At 38.5% G+C, this 17,211-nt stretch overlaps 1 protein-coding gene across 2 annotated transcripts; it reads left to right on the top strand.

Annotated features, from left to right (window-relative positions):
- Positions 1 to 14: 14 nt before the first annotated feature.
- LOC144633636 (cilia- and flagella-associated protein 337-like) lies at positions 15 to 17,161 on the top strand. Of its 2 annotated transcripts, XM_078492476.1 has the most exons (25): positions 15 to 761; positions 1,150 to 1,389; positions 1,822 to 1,874; positions 4,486 to 4,771; positions 5,359 to 5,505; positions 5,751 to 5,810; positions 6,336 to 6,567; positions 7,125 to 7,171; positions 7,440 to 7,577; positions 8,198 to 8,389; positions 8,719 to 8,910; positions 9,380 to 9,799; positions 10,194 to 10,343; positions 10,736 to 10,786; positions 11,193 to 11,326; positions 11,468 to 11,515; positions 12,103 to 12,248; positions 12,584 to 12,741; positions 13,235 to 13,444; positions 13,715 to 13,761; positions 13,960 to 13,994; positions 14,412 to 14,553; positions 15,070 to 15,235; positions 15,360 to 15,512; positions 15,935 to 17,161. In XM_078492476.1, the coding sequence occupies exons 2-25, from the start codon at positions 1,192 to 1,194 to the stop codon at positions 16,142 to 16,144; spliced, it is 3,615 nt and encodes a 1,204-aa protein (XP_078348602.1). In that variant the 5' UTR covers positions 15 to 761; positions 1,150 to 1,191; the 3' UTR covers positions 16,145 to 17,161. The 2 variants fall into 2 exon arrangements, with proteins under 2 accessions (XP_078348602.1, XP_078348603.1); XM_078492477.1 differs by lacking the exons at positions 15 to 761; positions 1,150 to 1,389; positions 1,822 to 1,874 and adding an exon at positions 3,363 to 3,712.
- The last annotated feature ends 50 nt before the right edge of the window (positions 17,162 to 17,211 follow it).

Consider the following 17,211-nt stretch of genomic DNA (forward strand, 5'->3'; position numbering starts at 1 on the left):
AAAGCCTGAAAAGGCTCTTTAGCCTTCTCGTCATGCAGATATGCCGTTGGCCGTTGGGACAGTACTGTGCTCCTTTGCTGATAGCGATCTTTTCGGCCTCGCGACGTTTCCCTTAACTTGTGGGTGAAAATGTTACACTTTTATTTGTTTCACGAGCAGCTGCAAATGAGACCATACTAGCAGTAATATCGACGTAATTAATCTTTCCCTCCCCTGTCCTTGTTTCGCTCTTTTTGTCAGTGACTGCTGCCGTAGCTACACAATCTTAATATCTGAAAGCATTAGCCTGTAACCTGCTTTGCATTTTACAAATTATCGTTCTTGTTCAATAATCCTTGATAACAAAAGCGCAGTTGGTTATTTGAGCGTCTAATTAAGACGCTAATTATGATCTTTGTGCCGTTGTCACGGCAACCCTTTTAGAGCGGCTTAGTTTGATTGACAACCGTTTCACTTATAATACGATTATTCTGCTCTAGCTCTCAGTGTATAATTACTTGTTTCTTTGTTACGTTTTGATCCGTCAATGCACAGCAAAGCTTCCTAAAGATGTAAGGGGAGTTTGAAGTATGGCAGAGGCACTTGTATGGAGTCGCACAGCGGGGATCAGATATTCAGTTGCAGAGTGACCAAGCGGAGGGAAAACTAGTCGAGCACATATATGCTATTGAAGATACAGGATTTGTTGCTCAACCAAATCGAATTGATCATTTGCGGCATGTTACAGCAGTTGGGTGTTTCTACTCACAGAATTTGATAAGGTAATGTTTTATTTCACTTTATATAGTGTCTCATCAACACTCAACTGAACTCTGCGGAAATAGTAGCACTTTAATGACCGTATTGTAATTTCCTCGTTGAAAGTCTTTGAAGTGGTCCAACTACATGTAAACAGACCAAGCTGTCGCCACTCTTTTGAAAGTCTAGTGCTCACTTGCCAACAAAGAGAAATTGAAAAGATCATTTGGTCTATTTAGGTGTTGCTTGGTCTAGCTTTTAATACGAGTTATAAGAAAACCACTTTGCCGGGAAACACAAACGCTTATCGGTAATACGTGACTCTGAATAATGTTTATTTTGATAAAGGAAACGCTATACGCGACCACTTCATTAGAAATGTTTATCGACACTTGACTTTCTAATTTTAAGGTGTCTCGAGAACAAAGAGATTCTGCCTGAAGGTAATTGACAATGGACAAGAAATCTGTTACCCAGGAAACCGCCTCTGCGGGCAATTCGTTTCTCCAGGTACCTGGAACCGAATACGAGTCCGGAAACTCTCGGGTGCCTTCGGCAACGTCTTCGGTAAAGTCTGGATCGATTCGCTTCTCGACAACAGTACGAATGCTTGCTCCAGTGATTTGGTCGCGAATTCAGTCAAGAAAAAAGGTTGGTTTTAATAGATTGTTGTTGTTTGATCACTTTGCGGAGATTTGCCGTCGAAAGGCCAAAATTTTTGGGCTATTTTCGGCTTTCAAGACCTTCCGATTCGTCGTTCCAAATATGACAGGGGCAGTGCATCGCTATGTCAAGGGCTTTCAGCAGCTTTCAGGTGCAAAACATGTCAGAAAACATGAAAATAAACCTTCCTTGAATCTTAAAATGCCTTTATTTTACGCTCGTTTATTAAAATTTTATCTGATTTATTCAAATTGTTATTGACACTAAGGCAAGTATTTAATATTGAATGTGCTTTTGCTGTGTTTGTTTTTGCAATTACGTCGGGGGAAGCATGATTAAAAGCTGTTAAAAGGCTGCGCGCGCTATTTTATGATTTCTTGTGCGCGCTTAATTTGACGTTGTTTTTCCTTCTATTTTCAGAAATTAGTTGCTGTTACCCCTTGTTCCTTTAACACAAATGATACTGCTAACGAGTAAGTCATCAATTGCCTTCGTAGATACCGTGTAGGAATTTTAAACATCCAAAATGAATAATTAATAAAACACTGCTATTTAGCTTAACTTAAGCTTAATTAAGCTTACCACTATTAATTTTATAACTGATTCATTTCTCTGCTGAATAATTCTTTGTAAAATCAGTGTGGTGCAGTTGTATAAAAAGGAATAAAATAAAAGAACAGTGTAACTTTAGGTGACACTACAGTAGCACTCCTGCAGCCCCCTCCCCCACCTCCCCCCTATTGATGACAGTACAGGTCTTTCATTTTTACCCCTAAAGAAATCCATTAAAAACGCCTCAACCCCTAAAGAAATCCATTGAAAATGTCTAAACACACAAATAAATCCACTGAAAATATATTAAACCCTATTGAAATCATTTGAAAATGTGCTTAGCCCTCAAGAGGGGAGGGGGAGGGGGGGGGGGGGGGGAAGAAAAGGGGTGGGAAGCGGGAGGAGAGAGGGCGGGAAGCGGGGTTCTTAAGGTGGCGGGAACCGGGAGAAAACGAGTGAAATTTCGTAACATTTCATTATATTTTGCAATAAACATGGAACAAACGGGAGATAACAGCTACGGAAAGGGGCGGGAAGCGGGAGGTTCAGACCCCCCTGTCCCCCCTCCCTCAAGAACTCTAAGAGATTTCTTGGTTTTACCCCTAAAAATGGTTTATACCGAAAATAAACACAGCCTTAATTTTCATGAGCTGTCCAATTACATTTGTGGTAAAAAGTTGAAGAGCAAGCGATTTAACTTTATCTCTTTGATTCGAGGCTCGATTTGCCATAATATCAGCAACTCAAGGCTTAGCAAAGTTTGATCCTTTTAGTCATGTGCTAGTTACCACTCTTCATGTTTTAATGAAACTCTGAAATCCATTTTATTGGTTTAGTAATAAGCACGTCTTTTTTTAAAAAATAGAGAGCTGCAACATATTGGTTTTCTGAATCGTGGATTACAAACTAATAGCAGATAATCCCTGTGTTATCAGAAATGTAATTTATATGTAATTGGTGCCCAGGGACATATTTTGTAGAATGGAGAATGTTAATGTCAGAGATAAAAAAAGAGACGAGAAATGAAAAGTAATTTGTCTTCATTGTATCTTTCTTCCATGTGCTAGATTCAATTTAGATAAATATCTACTCTTTTGTCTCTCATGGATTGTAATATAAAAAACACTGGTTAATTAGCTTAAAGATTTTAATTACAACCTTCCAAATACAGAATCTTCCATTCAAATTAAATTCATTTACTTGTGCAATATATTTTACAGTTTAAGTCTACCTTTTTTCTTTTTAATCATAATTTGAAAACTTGTCCTTGAATTTTTTTGTTGAAATTTGGTTAACTGTTTTTCTGTAACCTTTTTTTTTTAGCTTTTGGTAGCTTTTCTTTGATCATGTAAATATTTTCAATGTCTGTTTTGTTTCCTAAGCTATCTTTTGTTTCTTTTGTTATACAAAGCTTTTCTTTGTCTTGTTTGAGGTTTTCAAGAACAATCTAATTAACAATTCAAATTTTGGCAGAAGTTAATTTTGTAATCAGCCAAGTGTGACTTCTGATATTTGTTACTGCCATGGCTACCTTCAAGAGGCTTCTAAATGTTCACACAATACCAAGAATTGCTTTATTTTACTGCTAAGTAATGATAAATTGATTTTTCACCAGTATTCTAAAACTCTGACTATAAAGTAGTAAAGTTGATACTTCAAGAAAATTTTTTGGATGTTATGGAGTTCTAAGCCCGAGATTACTTGTTTAAACAAAGAAGTTGTTATTGAAACCCTTGGCCTGAAAAGTCATGGGTGGAAGGTAGGGAATATTTTCTGTATTATCTGACCTTGTCATAAACTACTTTCTTCTTTTTCATCTTTTTATATTCATGGGCAAGTTTTGTTTATCATAGTTACAGTGAAATATTGAAGTTGATATTTGCATGTAAGAATTAAGCTCCTGCTGGGATCACATGCTGATTTCTTCTTAGCTTGTATCCTATACAAACATGCATGCAGTAATCATTACACACTTTGTAATTTGTGGCTAAACAAACTTTTTCACTTAGTTAAGTACTGTTGCCTTCTCCATGCTGTGTGGTGAATAAACCAATTTGTATCTTGCTGCTTATAGAACCCGGTTAATTTTTAGCTTAGCGATCTTGATATTTATTATTATTATCATAATTGTTTATCTTGTGTTACATTATCACAATTGCAGGTATGTAGTTTTAATTGGTTTGCCAGCCATGTAATATATTTTTCTTACAAGCAAACCTAGCTGCATAAAATTAAGTACATGTTATGCACTTGGCAAACATGTTTAGCAAATGGAAGATACAAGTAGTACTAATTGTTAACTGTATAGAGTTTTTGACTGTGGGTTTTTATTGCAAGTTCCCTCAATGGTTTGGGTGCACGAAAAACACATGTACAAGTTCACGTTTCTGTGGCAGATCTAATGGGTATAGGAACCAGGGACCCCCCTCCCCTCCCTCTGCTACTTTAATTTAAGCATATCTGAATCTGCTACTTTTTATACACATGATAACTGATCAAATTTATTTCTTGTATAAACTGTGTATTATTCAGCAATGCCAAGGGGTTGGAACCTCTGCGCTTGGAGGAAGAGTTGGACATTCATCATCTTGAGACCCTTATGTTCAAGTTTATGACGCACATTCCTGATAAGGTAGCACTCAAGAAATGGCTGTTGCGGCGGGGATCGGTATTCAGAGACCAAACAAGGTTTCATTCAGCGGGGCTGATGACGCAAGAAGAATTTCATGAAATGCTTGCAGATTTACTAGGAGTTGAAACATGGGATAGTCAAAAAGTGGCATTATTTGACAGAGAGATAGAAACACTATTTAAAAAGGTACCTGCTTTGGGTTTGTCATGTTACTTTCGTTTAGTAGATTTTGTTTTAAAGTATCAGTTTTAAAACTTTTTTTTTGTTCATTAAAGCTACTTATATCAATAGCATGTTGTTAGTTACTTGTTTTTTTACATGGATGCACAGGTGTTTTTTGCTGTAGTTATTGGAAAACAAAATGAAGTAAGGTGGTTGAATTACTTTCTTGGAAACTTTTTGGTGCTCTAATGTTAAGCGTAGGGATTGGGAATTGAGAAGTTTAAAAGAGTCAAAAGCTCAGTGTCATTGTCTAGAATACATTTACTGTATACAATGTATCATGTTGCTGTCTTCATTTGTTGTTACAATCTGGCAAAATACAAAGGTGACCCAGTCCATCCAGTTGGATAAGCAACTGACCCCTAGTCTTCTTGTGCCACAGAAGCTGTGGAGTTAAAAGCCCTGACACTGATAAGTCATCAACTGGCCTCTTCCTTCCTCTAAGATGGTACAGACTGAACCATCATCAGTGGATGCATTGGAACTCATTTGAATAGTTTTAAGATCTGGTTAACTCATGCTAATGATATTATTTTTTTTTTCTACCGTAGGTGGATATTGCATCTGATGGCCTTGTTGACTGGGATGAATTTTGCACTTATCTTATGCTCCAGTTTGAGGAGAATGACCAAGCAACTAAAGTTAACAGTAACACGTTCATTCCTAAGCCAAATATTGTGAGGATAGACTATAACAAGGTATGCAGCTAGTGTCAACAGCAGTATTAAAATGATTATAGCTGCTTGTAATTATTATACTAGCTTAAGAATTTTAAATGATCTTTTGTAAATAAATGTAAAGTTAATTTGGTAATTCTTGAACCAAATATCATGGTTCTTTACAGAGACTATTTTTTTATTAGTGATATTTAGTTAAACACTTAAGGAATACACTCTAAATTTGACCAGCTGGTGATTGATTGGTATGCTCTTATGTTTTCTAGGAAACAACAACAAAAATTCTCACTGACTTTAATCCCATGAGATATGTCACTGTTAGTAAGGTACAGTACCTTCATAATTTAATTCATAACTATTATAATTTGTGAGAGTGATAAATGATCGTCGCAGTGTTTTTCCATTTTAAATATTTGTAATAAAGAAGCTTTAAAAAATTTTGGGGTTTTAATTTTTTTTTTTTTTTTTTTTTTTATTTTTTAATTTTTCTCTCCTTTATTTTTTCTCTCTCTTTTCTCCCTTTATTTTTTATTTATTTCATATAAAAAAATTATAATTTGTGTTGAGTCCAGTTTACATGCTACAATTAGTTGGCCCAATTTGTTCCAAGCAACATGTGCATGCTGCTGCTTAGTAGGCCTGATTTTCTTTGCCTTGCTTCAATTGTGAGGTTGAAGGTTAGCCTAATTTCTAAAACTCTTTGGCACTGCAGCAGCAGGATTTTAAAAATGAGGCAGAGTTTTAACTGTGTGCTCACTTTCCTATCAAATCTGGGCCAAACCGGCCTATAGTGAATAAATATAATACATGTATATTCTTCAATGGCCTTGTAATTTTTTTTTTCATTCCAGGAAGGAATCATTGGAGTGTGGAGCACAGAACTAGAGCTTCAAAGGAAAATCGAAATGGAGCACAGCAACTCTGATGTTGAACGAACCTCTAACAAGCGTCATATCAAGATGTGGGTGACAGATGCTGTTGCCATGCCGAATGTACATAAAATGGCCCTCTCTACTACTAACAGGGACATTTATTTTTATGACATGTCAACACCAATTTATACTCCACAATTTCATCTTTGTGGTGAGTGTTATTAAATTAATAGCAATAATTTGTTGTGAACAAGACTTTGATGATTTTTGTTTTCATAAGACAAAAGCCTCTAGCTCTCTGCACGCATTGCGGACCTGCAAAGCTGGAATATCAGGCTCTCATTGCTAACCTATGATGTTATATATACCGTAATTATCTAGCTTTTTGCAACTATTGCAGACCTATGATATTAGATAACTATTTAGCTCTCTGCATGCATTGCAGGCCTATGATTCTGGACAATAGGCCAATTTCGATATATTAATATTCTAACTTGGCTCCAAAGCTTGGGGGAATTAAACAAAATAAATGATTTATTCATCCTTGAACCTCGACGTGATATCTTTTGTTTTATTTCCCCAAGCCTTAGATCCAAGTTATAATTTTAATATATCGGAAATGGCCTATTGATGGCTTCTCACTGTAATAGTCTAAAAAAAACACAGTGCAAGTTTTAACTTTGGCATTTTGTTGTGTACTTGGGCAAGACTACTTTCGCAGGGCCATAATTCTACACCCATATTCTCATGTTTTTTCTTTGATTACAGCTCTTGGGAATGTGGCTCTCTGTCTTGATTACCATTACAACAAAAAGGTGAGTGTCTCAGTGTTGCACACACACATGTACAATGTATGCAGGAATTCTATTTATTGATTGTCAGTGCTGGATTCACTGGTGCCGGAAAAAGGAGCTCCAAAGTGAATCTTGCTTAAAATGGGAGCTGGGGAATTTCAACCCTACATTTGTACATTAATTTTCTCTCAGACGGTTTTTATTGTATTTTCTTTCCTCTGCTGATGTGCTGATCATAATTCTGAATATGTGAAACAAAAAAACTAACCAAATGTTGTGTTGCATTTAGTTACCCGCTGGAAGGTCGATGCTTTTTCTTGGAATGGACAATGGTGTGATCATGTTCTTTGTGTTCTCAAATCCTCTCAAAGGACTGTTTGAGACTCCATTCAAGAAAACATCAGGGAGTCATCAGGTTTATCTTCAGGTAAATATTGAACTGACTCTGGAACTTTAAAATTTACTCAGAACCTAAAGCTGTAATGTCATTGTGGCACGGCAATATACAGAGGCCTTATGGACAGTGCCTTGTACTGCTGGATCAAGTGGTCTGGGTGTAGAATCCTGGCTTAAGTTATAATTGTTTTTGCTCTTGGACAAGACACATTACTCCCACATTGCCTCATTCACCCCTCCAGAAGTGCATCAGTTTAGGGTACCAATGAACTGTAAGGGAAACTAAGGAAAAGGTGGGTAACCACCTTGGACTAGCATCCTACAGAGCGGAAAAAGCATACTTGCTTCATGCTACATGTACATGTTAACACTGTCAGTGTTGGGCTGTAAAGAGAGACTAGAGACTGTACATGTACTTAAGTGGCACCTACAAAATGCAGTTTTACTGTTGCAAAGGTACGACAAGACATCCATATCAATGCCTTAAATCATAAGGAGTCCCCATTTGAGTTAGCCAAGCTAGGACTAAATGGAAATGTTCTGATTGGTTCACACATAATCTTGGAACTTCTGCATTGGAGGCTCTGTACCTTTGGTTATGTTATGACTGGAATCCACAGTGATTATTGTCCATTGTGATTCTTTCTCTAGGACCTGTCCAGTCACTCTCGCTTTGTAACATGCCAGACTCTGGGTCAAGTTCACTCTGATTGGGTCAGAAGAGTCAAGTACATTCCAGTGAAGGAGTTTGTTATCTCGTGCAGCGGCAGTGGAAAGGACTCGCTTGTAGTCCGGGATATTGATGATAAGAAGAGGAAAACATACACTTTTAAAGTAGCAAAGGTAAACAAAAAAATGTGTCAGTGTACCAACAAAATGCTAAAAGTTATGGATCGTCCTTTTTTATGACCCACGTGCCTTGCTTTTGGACCATAGAAAGGGAAAAAAATAACTCAGTCCATAACTTACTGTATATACCTCACGCTTGGTTAATAAAAAGTACACATGTAGTATGTAGTACTTTTTATTTTTTACTGTTGGGCTAGACAAAATAGTTTCTTGTGTAAATGTTGCTGTTGTTAAATTCTTTAAATTAATTAGATGCATTCTACTTATTGTCAGAAGGCTTCTTTTACGATAGATAGTACCGGTTTTTTCTTTTCTTCATTCAGGGCGTGGAGTGCTTTGACTATAGCCACAATCTGAATGTTATCTGCACTGGAGGGGTGGATCATGCTGTCCGTTTGTGGAATCCTTACGTCACAGTTAAACCTGTGGCTATCATGAAGGGGCATCAGTCTTCTATCATCGACTTGGCAATTCACGAAGCACTGGAGCAGGTCTTCAGTTATGACAAGGACGGGGTAAGAGATAAAAATGCTGTATTTTGACTAGCTGCGTTTAAATGGTAAAAAGCAATGAATATAAGACAAATTGCCACAGGGCGGGCCAACAGACCAGCACGACGGCCGGGGACACACGTCGGGGGAGAGGGAACGGGAATGCAGAAGGGTGTTACGCTGTGAACTGCGCTAAAAAATTATTGCAATGTTGCGCGCATAAATGCCATGTAAAATGCGTGTATTAAGTGGGTACTTCTGCTGCAATGCTCGTATGCAATGCTGTAGATCCGACTTCCTAAGTTAGCCGATTGTGGCGACGAAAACACCATGGGCCATGTTTATGTTGCACCACAGTTTACAGTTTGTACAGTGTCTGTATCTTGCAATAGTGGAAGTTTTCAAAAAAAGGATAGCACTGGAAATTACATTGTACATTTGAAGACTTTTATTAAAAGAGGTTTTCATTAAGACGTGCGGTCTTTAATTGCAGGTATTAAAGTCCTGGGACATTAAAGAACACGTTTGTCTTCAGACAATCCCCATCAGATTCCCGTTTGGCCACAGGATTCCTGAACACGGTCCATTTCCATTTCTTCTCCTTACATCACCCATCAACTCTCTGTTTATCGGAAGTAACGACTGCTTGGCAGAAATCAAGATAATAGCAATGAGCGCTAATAAAAGCAGCAAGACCACACACTGGAGGCCTTTGTGTGCAGCGTTGTATAATCCTAGTATGGGACAGGTGATCACGGGGTGTGATGGATCAGTGATAACATTCTGGGACCTGAACACCGGGCGTAAGGCTCAACATATAACAGAGGCGCATGGCGTGGAGGAAATATCCTGCATGACTATGGATCCATCAGGGCGCCGGCTGATGACAGGCGATAGGAGCGGCAATATACATGTGAGTTAGAGTTCATCAGTAGAAGGATTTAAGTACTAGTTGACGACTTTATCACTTATAAAATCTACTCTCCGAGAATTGATTGAACCCGCGAGTATTCGTTACGGAAGTTGCTAAGCAACATGACGTATTCTCATTGCGTCATACTGACGTGACATGTTCGGAACACTCGCGGGTTAATCGCGCTATTTGTTTATTGGGTTATGACAATCGGAAAGTCCTCGAGTATGTACGAAGATTTGCCAAAAATGGTATTTTGTTCCACGTACTAACATTGCTAAATAACTAATCTGTAAGTGCATTGGATTACATTTACATAGTACTAAAGGGACTATGGGGGTAGCCTTTTACTATATTGCTTTCTTTTAGTGTTGTGTTATTTTCTGATACGCAGGTGTGGAATGCAAACAATGGACATTTGCTAAACAAACTTGAACCTGTTGAAGAAAATGAAGTGACTGGAATCATTTCATTACCTGAGAAAAGTAAAATAATCACAGTGGGATGGAATCGCAAAATCCTGGTTTACTATGATGATATTCAGGTGCGAAAAGTATTCATGTTTTGGATTTTGTGTATACATTTAATACATCGATATGGAGCGATGTTCGATTTGTCGTAAAACCAAACCAAAGTACACTCGGCCAACACAAAGGACACAGACAATCCAGCGAGCCAACAAAGCACAAACTAACACGGGCACGAAGCGGGGAAAACGTTACGAGCGAGTCACAATAGTAGGGGACTGAGGTCGAGAAAGGTGCAAGTTTTCAACCAATCACTAAGGAGTAATGCAAAACCGAAGAAAACGCGAATTACTTTTGACACTCAAGTGAAAATCGTTCTAATGATGTCTGTAGCTTAAATGGCTTTGTTAAGTGTGTTTGCTCAAATATAACCGCTATGTATAAAATCGGAGTTTATTTTTGTTTTCAGACCTTTTGTCTCAGACCAAATGCGGGCTGGAAAGGAGGACAGCTTCACCAGGTAATTTGTTATTTAAACTTCAACACTAACTACTGTTTATTAGAGTAATTGTTCAATGACCCTCGTAAAACCTTATTTAAATTTAATATGTAAGAAAATGTGTCGATTACTTGAAGAGAAAAAGCTTGAATCTTGTAACCAGTGGTAAAGCGCGGGATATCGTGAGAACTCTTGAAAGAGCGGGAAAAAAATCGTATTTGTGATTTGGCGAATTTTTCTCGTTTCGTATTTCGCTTTGATTGATTTAAGTACGTTGAACGAAATTTTGGGAACCAAATTTGCAGTCAGGAAGCAGAAAATTATATTCCAGAACATATAACTGGATAGAATTAAAGAGGCTTATGAACTATAACAGAAATGGAGAGTGAAATCATGTACACAGTCTTACAATTTCTGCCCTTTACAGGATGACATCTTGACCGCTGCCTTCTGTCCCCCAAACTACCTAGCCACAGCCAGCTTTGATGGCGACATCATTCTCTGGAGTCTGGACCGAGAAAAGATGATGCGAAGACTGAAGAAAGGTTCTGGAAGTTTGTTGTGAGTTAAAGTTCCTTTTCGTGTCATTATTGTATTATTTCTTTTGCTCTAGTGGACTTTTTCTTATTCTTTTTATTACTTGGAGTTTTGTTTTCATATTGGTTCTTTTAACAAGTTGTTTTATTTCTTCTTTCGGTACAGGAAAGCCAAGATTAAGAAGTTGGGACTCATCCAAAACAAAAAAGCTCAGTAAGAGCCTTTCCACTTTTGTTTTTGTTTTTATCTTTTGTTGCCGTAATATGTGACTGTATGATTTATCTCTGATTAAACTTTTGAATTAGTTTTGAACTATGAGCAGCTTCGTTCTTTCTTTTAAAATACCAGGGCCCCATCCGATAGCAAATGATTTCTTAGGATTGTCAACTTCAAATTCTAGACCTTCACCTAAAACGATTTACACTGTATTGAAATGTTTTACGCTCATTTAAGTGCGCCTTACCGTTGTTTTGACATCGTTTTGTTGCGTAGGTCCATTCATTGCCCGACCAGTGAAAACCAAGTTTGTGTGGGATGGTAGGAGTTGATTGCCAGTGAATTGCTCATGTAGTTTTTTTTTCCTTAATTTTTCTCGTTTATTCGGAAAACCAAAGTTCAGAATGATGTCAACATTTTGGCAGTTAGTGGTATCTTGCGTTCAGTATTTGAAAAAAGTAATTGCCTTTAGCAAAGCAGGTGTTTCAAACAGTGGCATGAAACTGCTGAGATATCCAAGCAGTAATAAGTAGATGTGTGAAGAGTTTAAGTATAACTTCATTTTTTCTTCTTTTCCTGCACAGTCAAAGTAGCGCTGGTGCACCGGTGGACAAGTTATTGTTTCTTACATCAAGGGCTCAGTGGAAGACTCAAGAGAGTGCTGTACTTGTGTCATCAGAAGCTGGTCTTCTGGAGTTTTGGTGTTTGTACGGCGCGAATAGACCCATGGGTATGCACCTGAAAATAACGTATTGTTTTTCTTTTCTGTAGAATCGCGCAACCTTCTATTGTGATTGGCTAACATGCGAGGTGGATGAATGATCTAAATGGCTTTCTGTCACGCGTTTGAGAAATATTCCGGTCGTGGTTAAAAATTGTTTATCGTTCAAATTTTTCAAACCAGTTTGACTTCTATTTTTCTTTGCCTCGTGTTCATATCTCATAATCTGAAACAAAGAGAAATAAAAGTTTTAGTAATACTTATTTCCCTTTTACCGGACTGTTACATCTAGATATTAACACACTGATTGCTGACACATCATTGTTCTGTGTTTCGTTCCTTAGGTAGATATTGCGCTGCTGATGACGAAGATAGCACAGTTTTTGCCCTAGCAACTGACCCTAGCAACGAGATGTTGATAACTGGTGACTCTAATGGAAACATTACTGTGTGGGACATCAGCTCATACTGCATTTCAAGAGCAGAAACTATTGTTGCGCAAGTAAGTTGTCGCACGTTAGCATAAGACTGCTATGAGAGAAGAAAATTTACTTATACATGTAAAGTAAAACACTCATAATCGATCCCTCTTGTAATCAATCAATCAATCGATGATCGATTAATCACTCTTGAAGTACGTAATTCATCAACTACTTTCAGTTGGTTTTTCAAACCTTTTAGCCAATTATAAAGCTATTAGTCACGCTTGCAGTATGAACCGAGCAACTTCAAAGGAACATTAAGATCGAAAAATAAAGTTACTAACTAGACTGCTTGCAGTCTTTTTTGTTCTCTCGAAATTCAGTAAGAGAGTGCAGGGCGAGGGTTTAAGACGCGCGAGGAGGAATTGGGGCGAGACAGGCCCCTTCTCGTCCTGTTGCCAGTTTGCGTTCGTAGTTTCCGATATTGAACAGCGCGCTCGTCGGCCCCTAAGAGAAAAGACCGACTACGAGCAGTCTTAAAATAGACCTGTGATCCGGTTTATTTTTTTGCAGGTCTGGTCGAGAACTCAAGGAGCGGCCAGCACAGATGAGAACCCAGAAGGCAAACCTCCAATACTCTGCAGCTGGCATGCGCACCAGGGGCCTGTGGTCACTGTAGAATACTTAGCACGTGATCAAGGTGCTTTATTGCTGTCTGCTTCTGAGGACTGCACTGCAAGGCTCTGGACCCTGAACGGCCAATATATTGGAATGTTTGGGCAGGTTAGCAGAGTAGAATTTTATGTTTATAATACACTGCTTTCAAAGGCTTTCTTTGTAAATCATAAATAAGCCCAAATCAGTCAAATGTACATGTTAAGGTAGCCTGCGAATAGGCTTCCTAGTGGGGTATAGAGAGACAAGAATAAGCGAGCTGAGCTAGCCGAGCGCGGTCCGCGCTGGTCTTTTCCGATTTTTGTTTTTTCGACCTATACTCCGCTAGGGAGCCTGTTCGCAGGCAGTCTAACGTTTACCATATTTTGTGCCACACAGAAGAAGCTGTGGGACATTGACGACCCAAGCTCGTACAGACTTGCAGGGTAAGAAAAATGTTAAAGTAGCTAAACTTTTGTAGATGCAATTACTGTTTCGATAAATTTACAATGTGTAACACACTTAAATACAGTGAAGAAAGGGATTAGCTTTTAAAAACCGTGCAAATTATCCTTAATAAATCTTACCCAAAGTGTGGAAAATGCCCTTTGTAGTTAAACATATGTTTTCTGTTTGTTTAATAGAAATACTTGGGATGAAGGAAGAGAACATGACAGAGGTATGGCGTCATCTAAATACACTTTGGGTCGGTGAATAGAGTCACTGTTGCACTGTAGTAAATTTTGTAGCGCTTGTAAGCTTGTTATTCGGCTGGTCCTCTGGGGGCTACCTTAGACCTTGCTGGAGGTGCTTCCCAACTTTCATAATTATAGACTTCGGCTGCCCAGTGCCTGAAGCTTTCTCATCAGTACTGCACTCGGAGCAAACTTAACTTGAAACGAGTAAAGGTATAAAAACGAGTTGTTAGAATTTATTGATGGAAAAACATGAGCCATTACTTAATGGAGACGTTCGTTTTTTTTTATCTTTTGTTTTTTTTAAATCTGAGTGGTTTCTAAACATCAGACATTAAAGCATATTTATACTATAACTACATAAGAGACTATTCTAACATTTTTTTTCTTTTGCGTTGTAGCAAATAGAAGTGCGACAAAAAGAACACATCATTTCAGCGAAATGGGTAGTTCAAGTCCTAACCCACCCTCCCCTCCCCCTGCGAGTCCAAGTCAACTAAGCACCAGTTCACCGACATTGGACCTACCCCGGTTAAGCAGAAGGTGAGTGCCTTTTTTGTGTTTTTCTATTTTGTATTCACTTTCTCCTGGCGAACGGAAAAGAACCAATCAGAAAGATGATTTTTCTCGCGCTTCTTTCACTGGTACGTTAAACGCTCTTCCGCGCTTGTCGCCGGTTACGCACCTTCCAGCATTCACCATGGTTACATGCAAGCTTCCCGCACTTTTTTCAAAAGTAATTGATAAAGGATATTGTTTCTTGCGCTTTTTACTGGTTGATAGTGTTTCGCTTTTGCAACGTTTATCTTTCCACAGATTTTACCGCCGTTTTCGTGTTTCCCGGCGTTAGCTTAGAGCTTTTATTAGTTGATTACACATTTTCGAGACAGTATTTGGCTGTTATATCAACATTACACTTCGCTTATTGTATGTGTTTTTCTTTCTTTCTTGTTCAAGCGAGTTCCTTTCGTAATGAATGAGCTTATCGGAGAGTGAAACTACGTTACTGTACATGTAGTACAAATTATGAAGTGTTTTTGTTAATCTTTCTGTTTCTAGTACACCAACAACTCCCCGCGAGCGTAATTTTCTGCCGACTATTGACGTAGGAAAGACGGGCGAAGAAGGAAGCGAAGAAGATCCGTACTCATGGAGGAAGAATGAATACTACAGGTCCATGACAAGCCTAGTGCTGGAGAGATCAAACAAAAATTCACAGACTTGGGTGAGGGTTTGGATATTATGCCTACATTATCATGATATGACATCAATGAACTTCATACATTATCTTGGTGCATGTACTCCCTTCCTGCATACATTATCGTTAATGTACACATTTTCCTATCCAGTCTATTCTCGGGGATCATTACAACAAGGACTTCAGACGCCGCATGGAGACGAGGCAGTCACGAAGGGATCACGTGGGTAATGTGGACCGGAAGTTAACGAATGGAGGAGGATTGGGGAACACGTGCTCTCCTTTTCAAGCACTTCATATGCCTGTAAGTCGACTTCAATAGAAAATAAAATCAATATAGGTTGTGTAAGATCACACCAGTGTAAAATAGTAATGCACAAAAAACACAAAAAGGACATGCGCTATTTACCTTTTTAATCCTATCCTGTTCTCTTAAATTGTGTGAGTTTCAAACTTCTTAAGTAAAAAAAAAAAACAAAAAGGACCTGCTAGATGGACTTCTGACTTGCCTTCCTATCTTTTTAGTCTAACCATCCGCAGTCATCTTGTGAAAAGTGAAATTTTCTCTTGTTAAGCTGAGTTAAATATTCACTGACTTAGGTGTTGGTTCATAAAACAGTTCAGTAAACAACTGACGATTTTCCTAGCCTTAAAAACAGTTTCAACTACACAACTTAGCATTTGGGACACGAAATATTTAATACAATTTAATCCCCTTTCTGACAGGACACGAAAGAGTACGAACTTCCAAAGAACATGCCGGTGACTTCTCGTATGGTGCACAAGGCGAGTAGATCATCAGCCGAGCCCGTCTGGATGGCTGTCAGACAGGGACCCCTGCCACCATTACCAGCACTGAAAAGATCCGACAGCTTCCTCACCATGGCGGAATCCGCCTCAGGAAACGCCTCGCAATTCTCGTTCATGGTTGAGTAGAACACGCTCTTAGTGAAGATCAGAGTGAGTGTCGGCGAGTTCTTCCTTACTGCCATCTTCATCGCCACCACAACTGTTAAGGAACATCTATCGAAGCTGGGCCGATTTCTTTTTAATAGCTGCTCAGCTAAGAAGGTGGATGCCTCAGTTGCGAACTTAGGCCTGGGTCAGGTCTAGCATAACATATATTTCTCTGACCAATTCTTACTCGGTTGTTGAGTAACAGCTACTACTTCGTTATCAGTGAGAAATTGGTTTTGGCTCGAATCTTCGAAAAGAGACGCCAGCTGTGCTTACCTGATTGGTATTTTTGTAGGGGAAGCTCCCACTCGCTTGAAGTGAAACGATTGAAACTTCTCATCAAAATGGTTGTCATAGCATTCTGTTGTGTAACGAATCGCTCGAGGTGAGATTCCAGGAACTCGTGACAGCCTCATTAGCTTGATAAAACTTCTTTTTGGCTTGTCGCCCAATCCCAAAGGATCGATTTCGTGACAAGGCAAAAGAAGCATGCGCACGAGGCTCTCGAAGTCGCACAGTGGCTTTCGTCAGCTACAGGAGCATGTGGAAAAGTTGAAATTTTACAGGACATTAATTATATTATGATGTGTAATAAGATATTATTACCGAGGCAATGCCGGTCATTACACACAGATGACAGCTGGCCTTGGATTGGTTCCAGACCAACAACAATACAACTCTAGTCTCGTTGATTGTAATCAGTGGATCTTATGGGATATTTATTTTTACGACAAATACAATATATTGTACAGATGCAAAGAGCTTTGTAAATAACGTACCATACCTGTTTTATTGAAAAACGGGTAATGTAGAAAAAAAAATCGAATATTTTTAGTATTTTTTTTGTTTGTAAATATAACTTATACTGTAGGTAGTAAATAAGAAATCGGGAAAATTTAGAAATTCAAAGAAAATGGAAAGGGAAAGGACAACAGAGTATACCTTGATTAATTTATGTGATCGCAGGATGTTTTTATTAAAGAAATAGCTATGAAACTTGAACGACGTATTTGCGTGTGTTGTCACTCGCTGGGGACCTTCAATGT

Source organism: Oculina patagonica, chromosome 12, assembly GCF_052425735.1.
Source record: "Oculina patagonica isolate OP01 chromosome 12, crgOcupat, whole genome shotgun sequence".
Classification (NCBI taxonomy): domain Eukaryota; kingdom Metazoa; phylum Cnidaria; class Anthozoa; order Scleractinia; family Oculinidae; genus Oculina; species Oculina patagonica.

Coding starts and splice junctions, on each gene's coding strand:
- LOC144633636 (XM_078492476.1), top strand. CDS start 1,192: ATGGACAAGAAATCTGTTACCCAGGAAACCGCCTCTGCGGGCAATTCG. Junction 5,811..6,335: donor GATATGTCACTGTTAGTAAG/GTACAGTACCTT, acceptor TTTTCATTCCAG/GAAGGAATCATTGGAGTGTG. Junction 15,236..15,359: donor ACAAAAATTCACAGACTTGG/GTGAGGGTTTGG, acceptor TTTCCTATCCAG/TCTATTCTCGGGGATCATTA.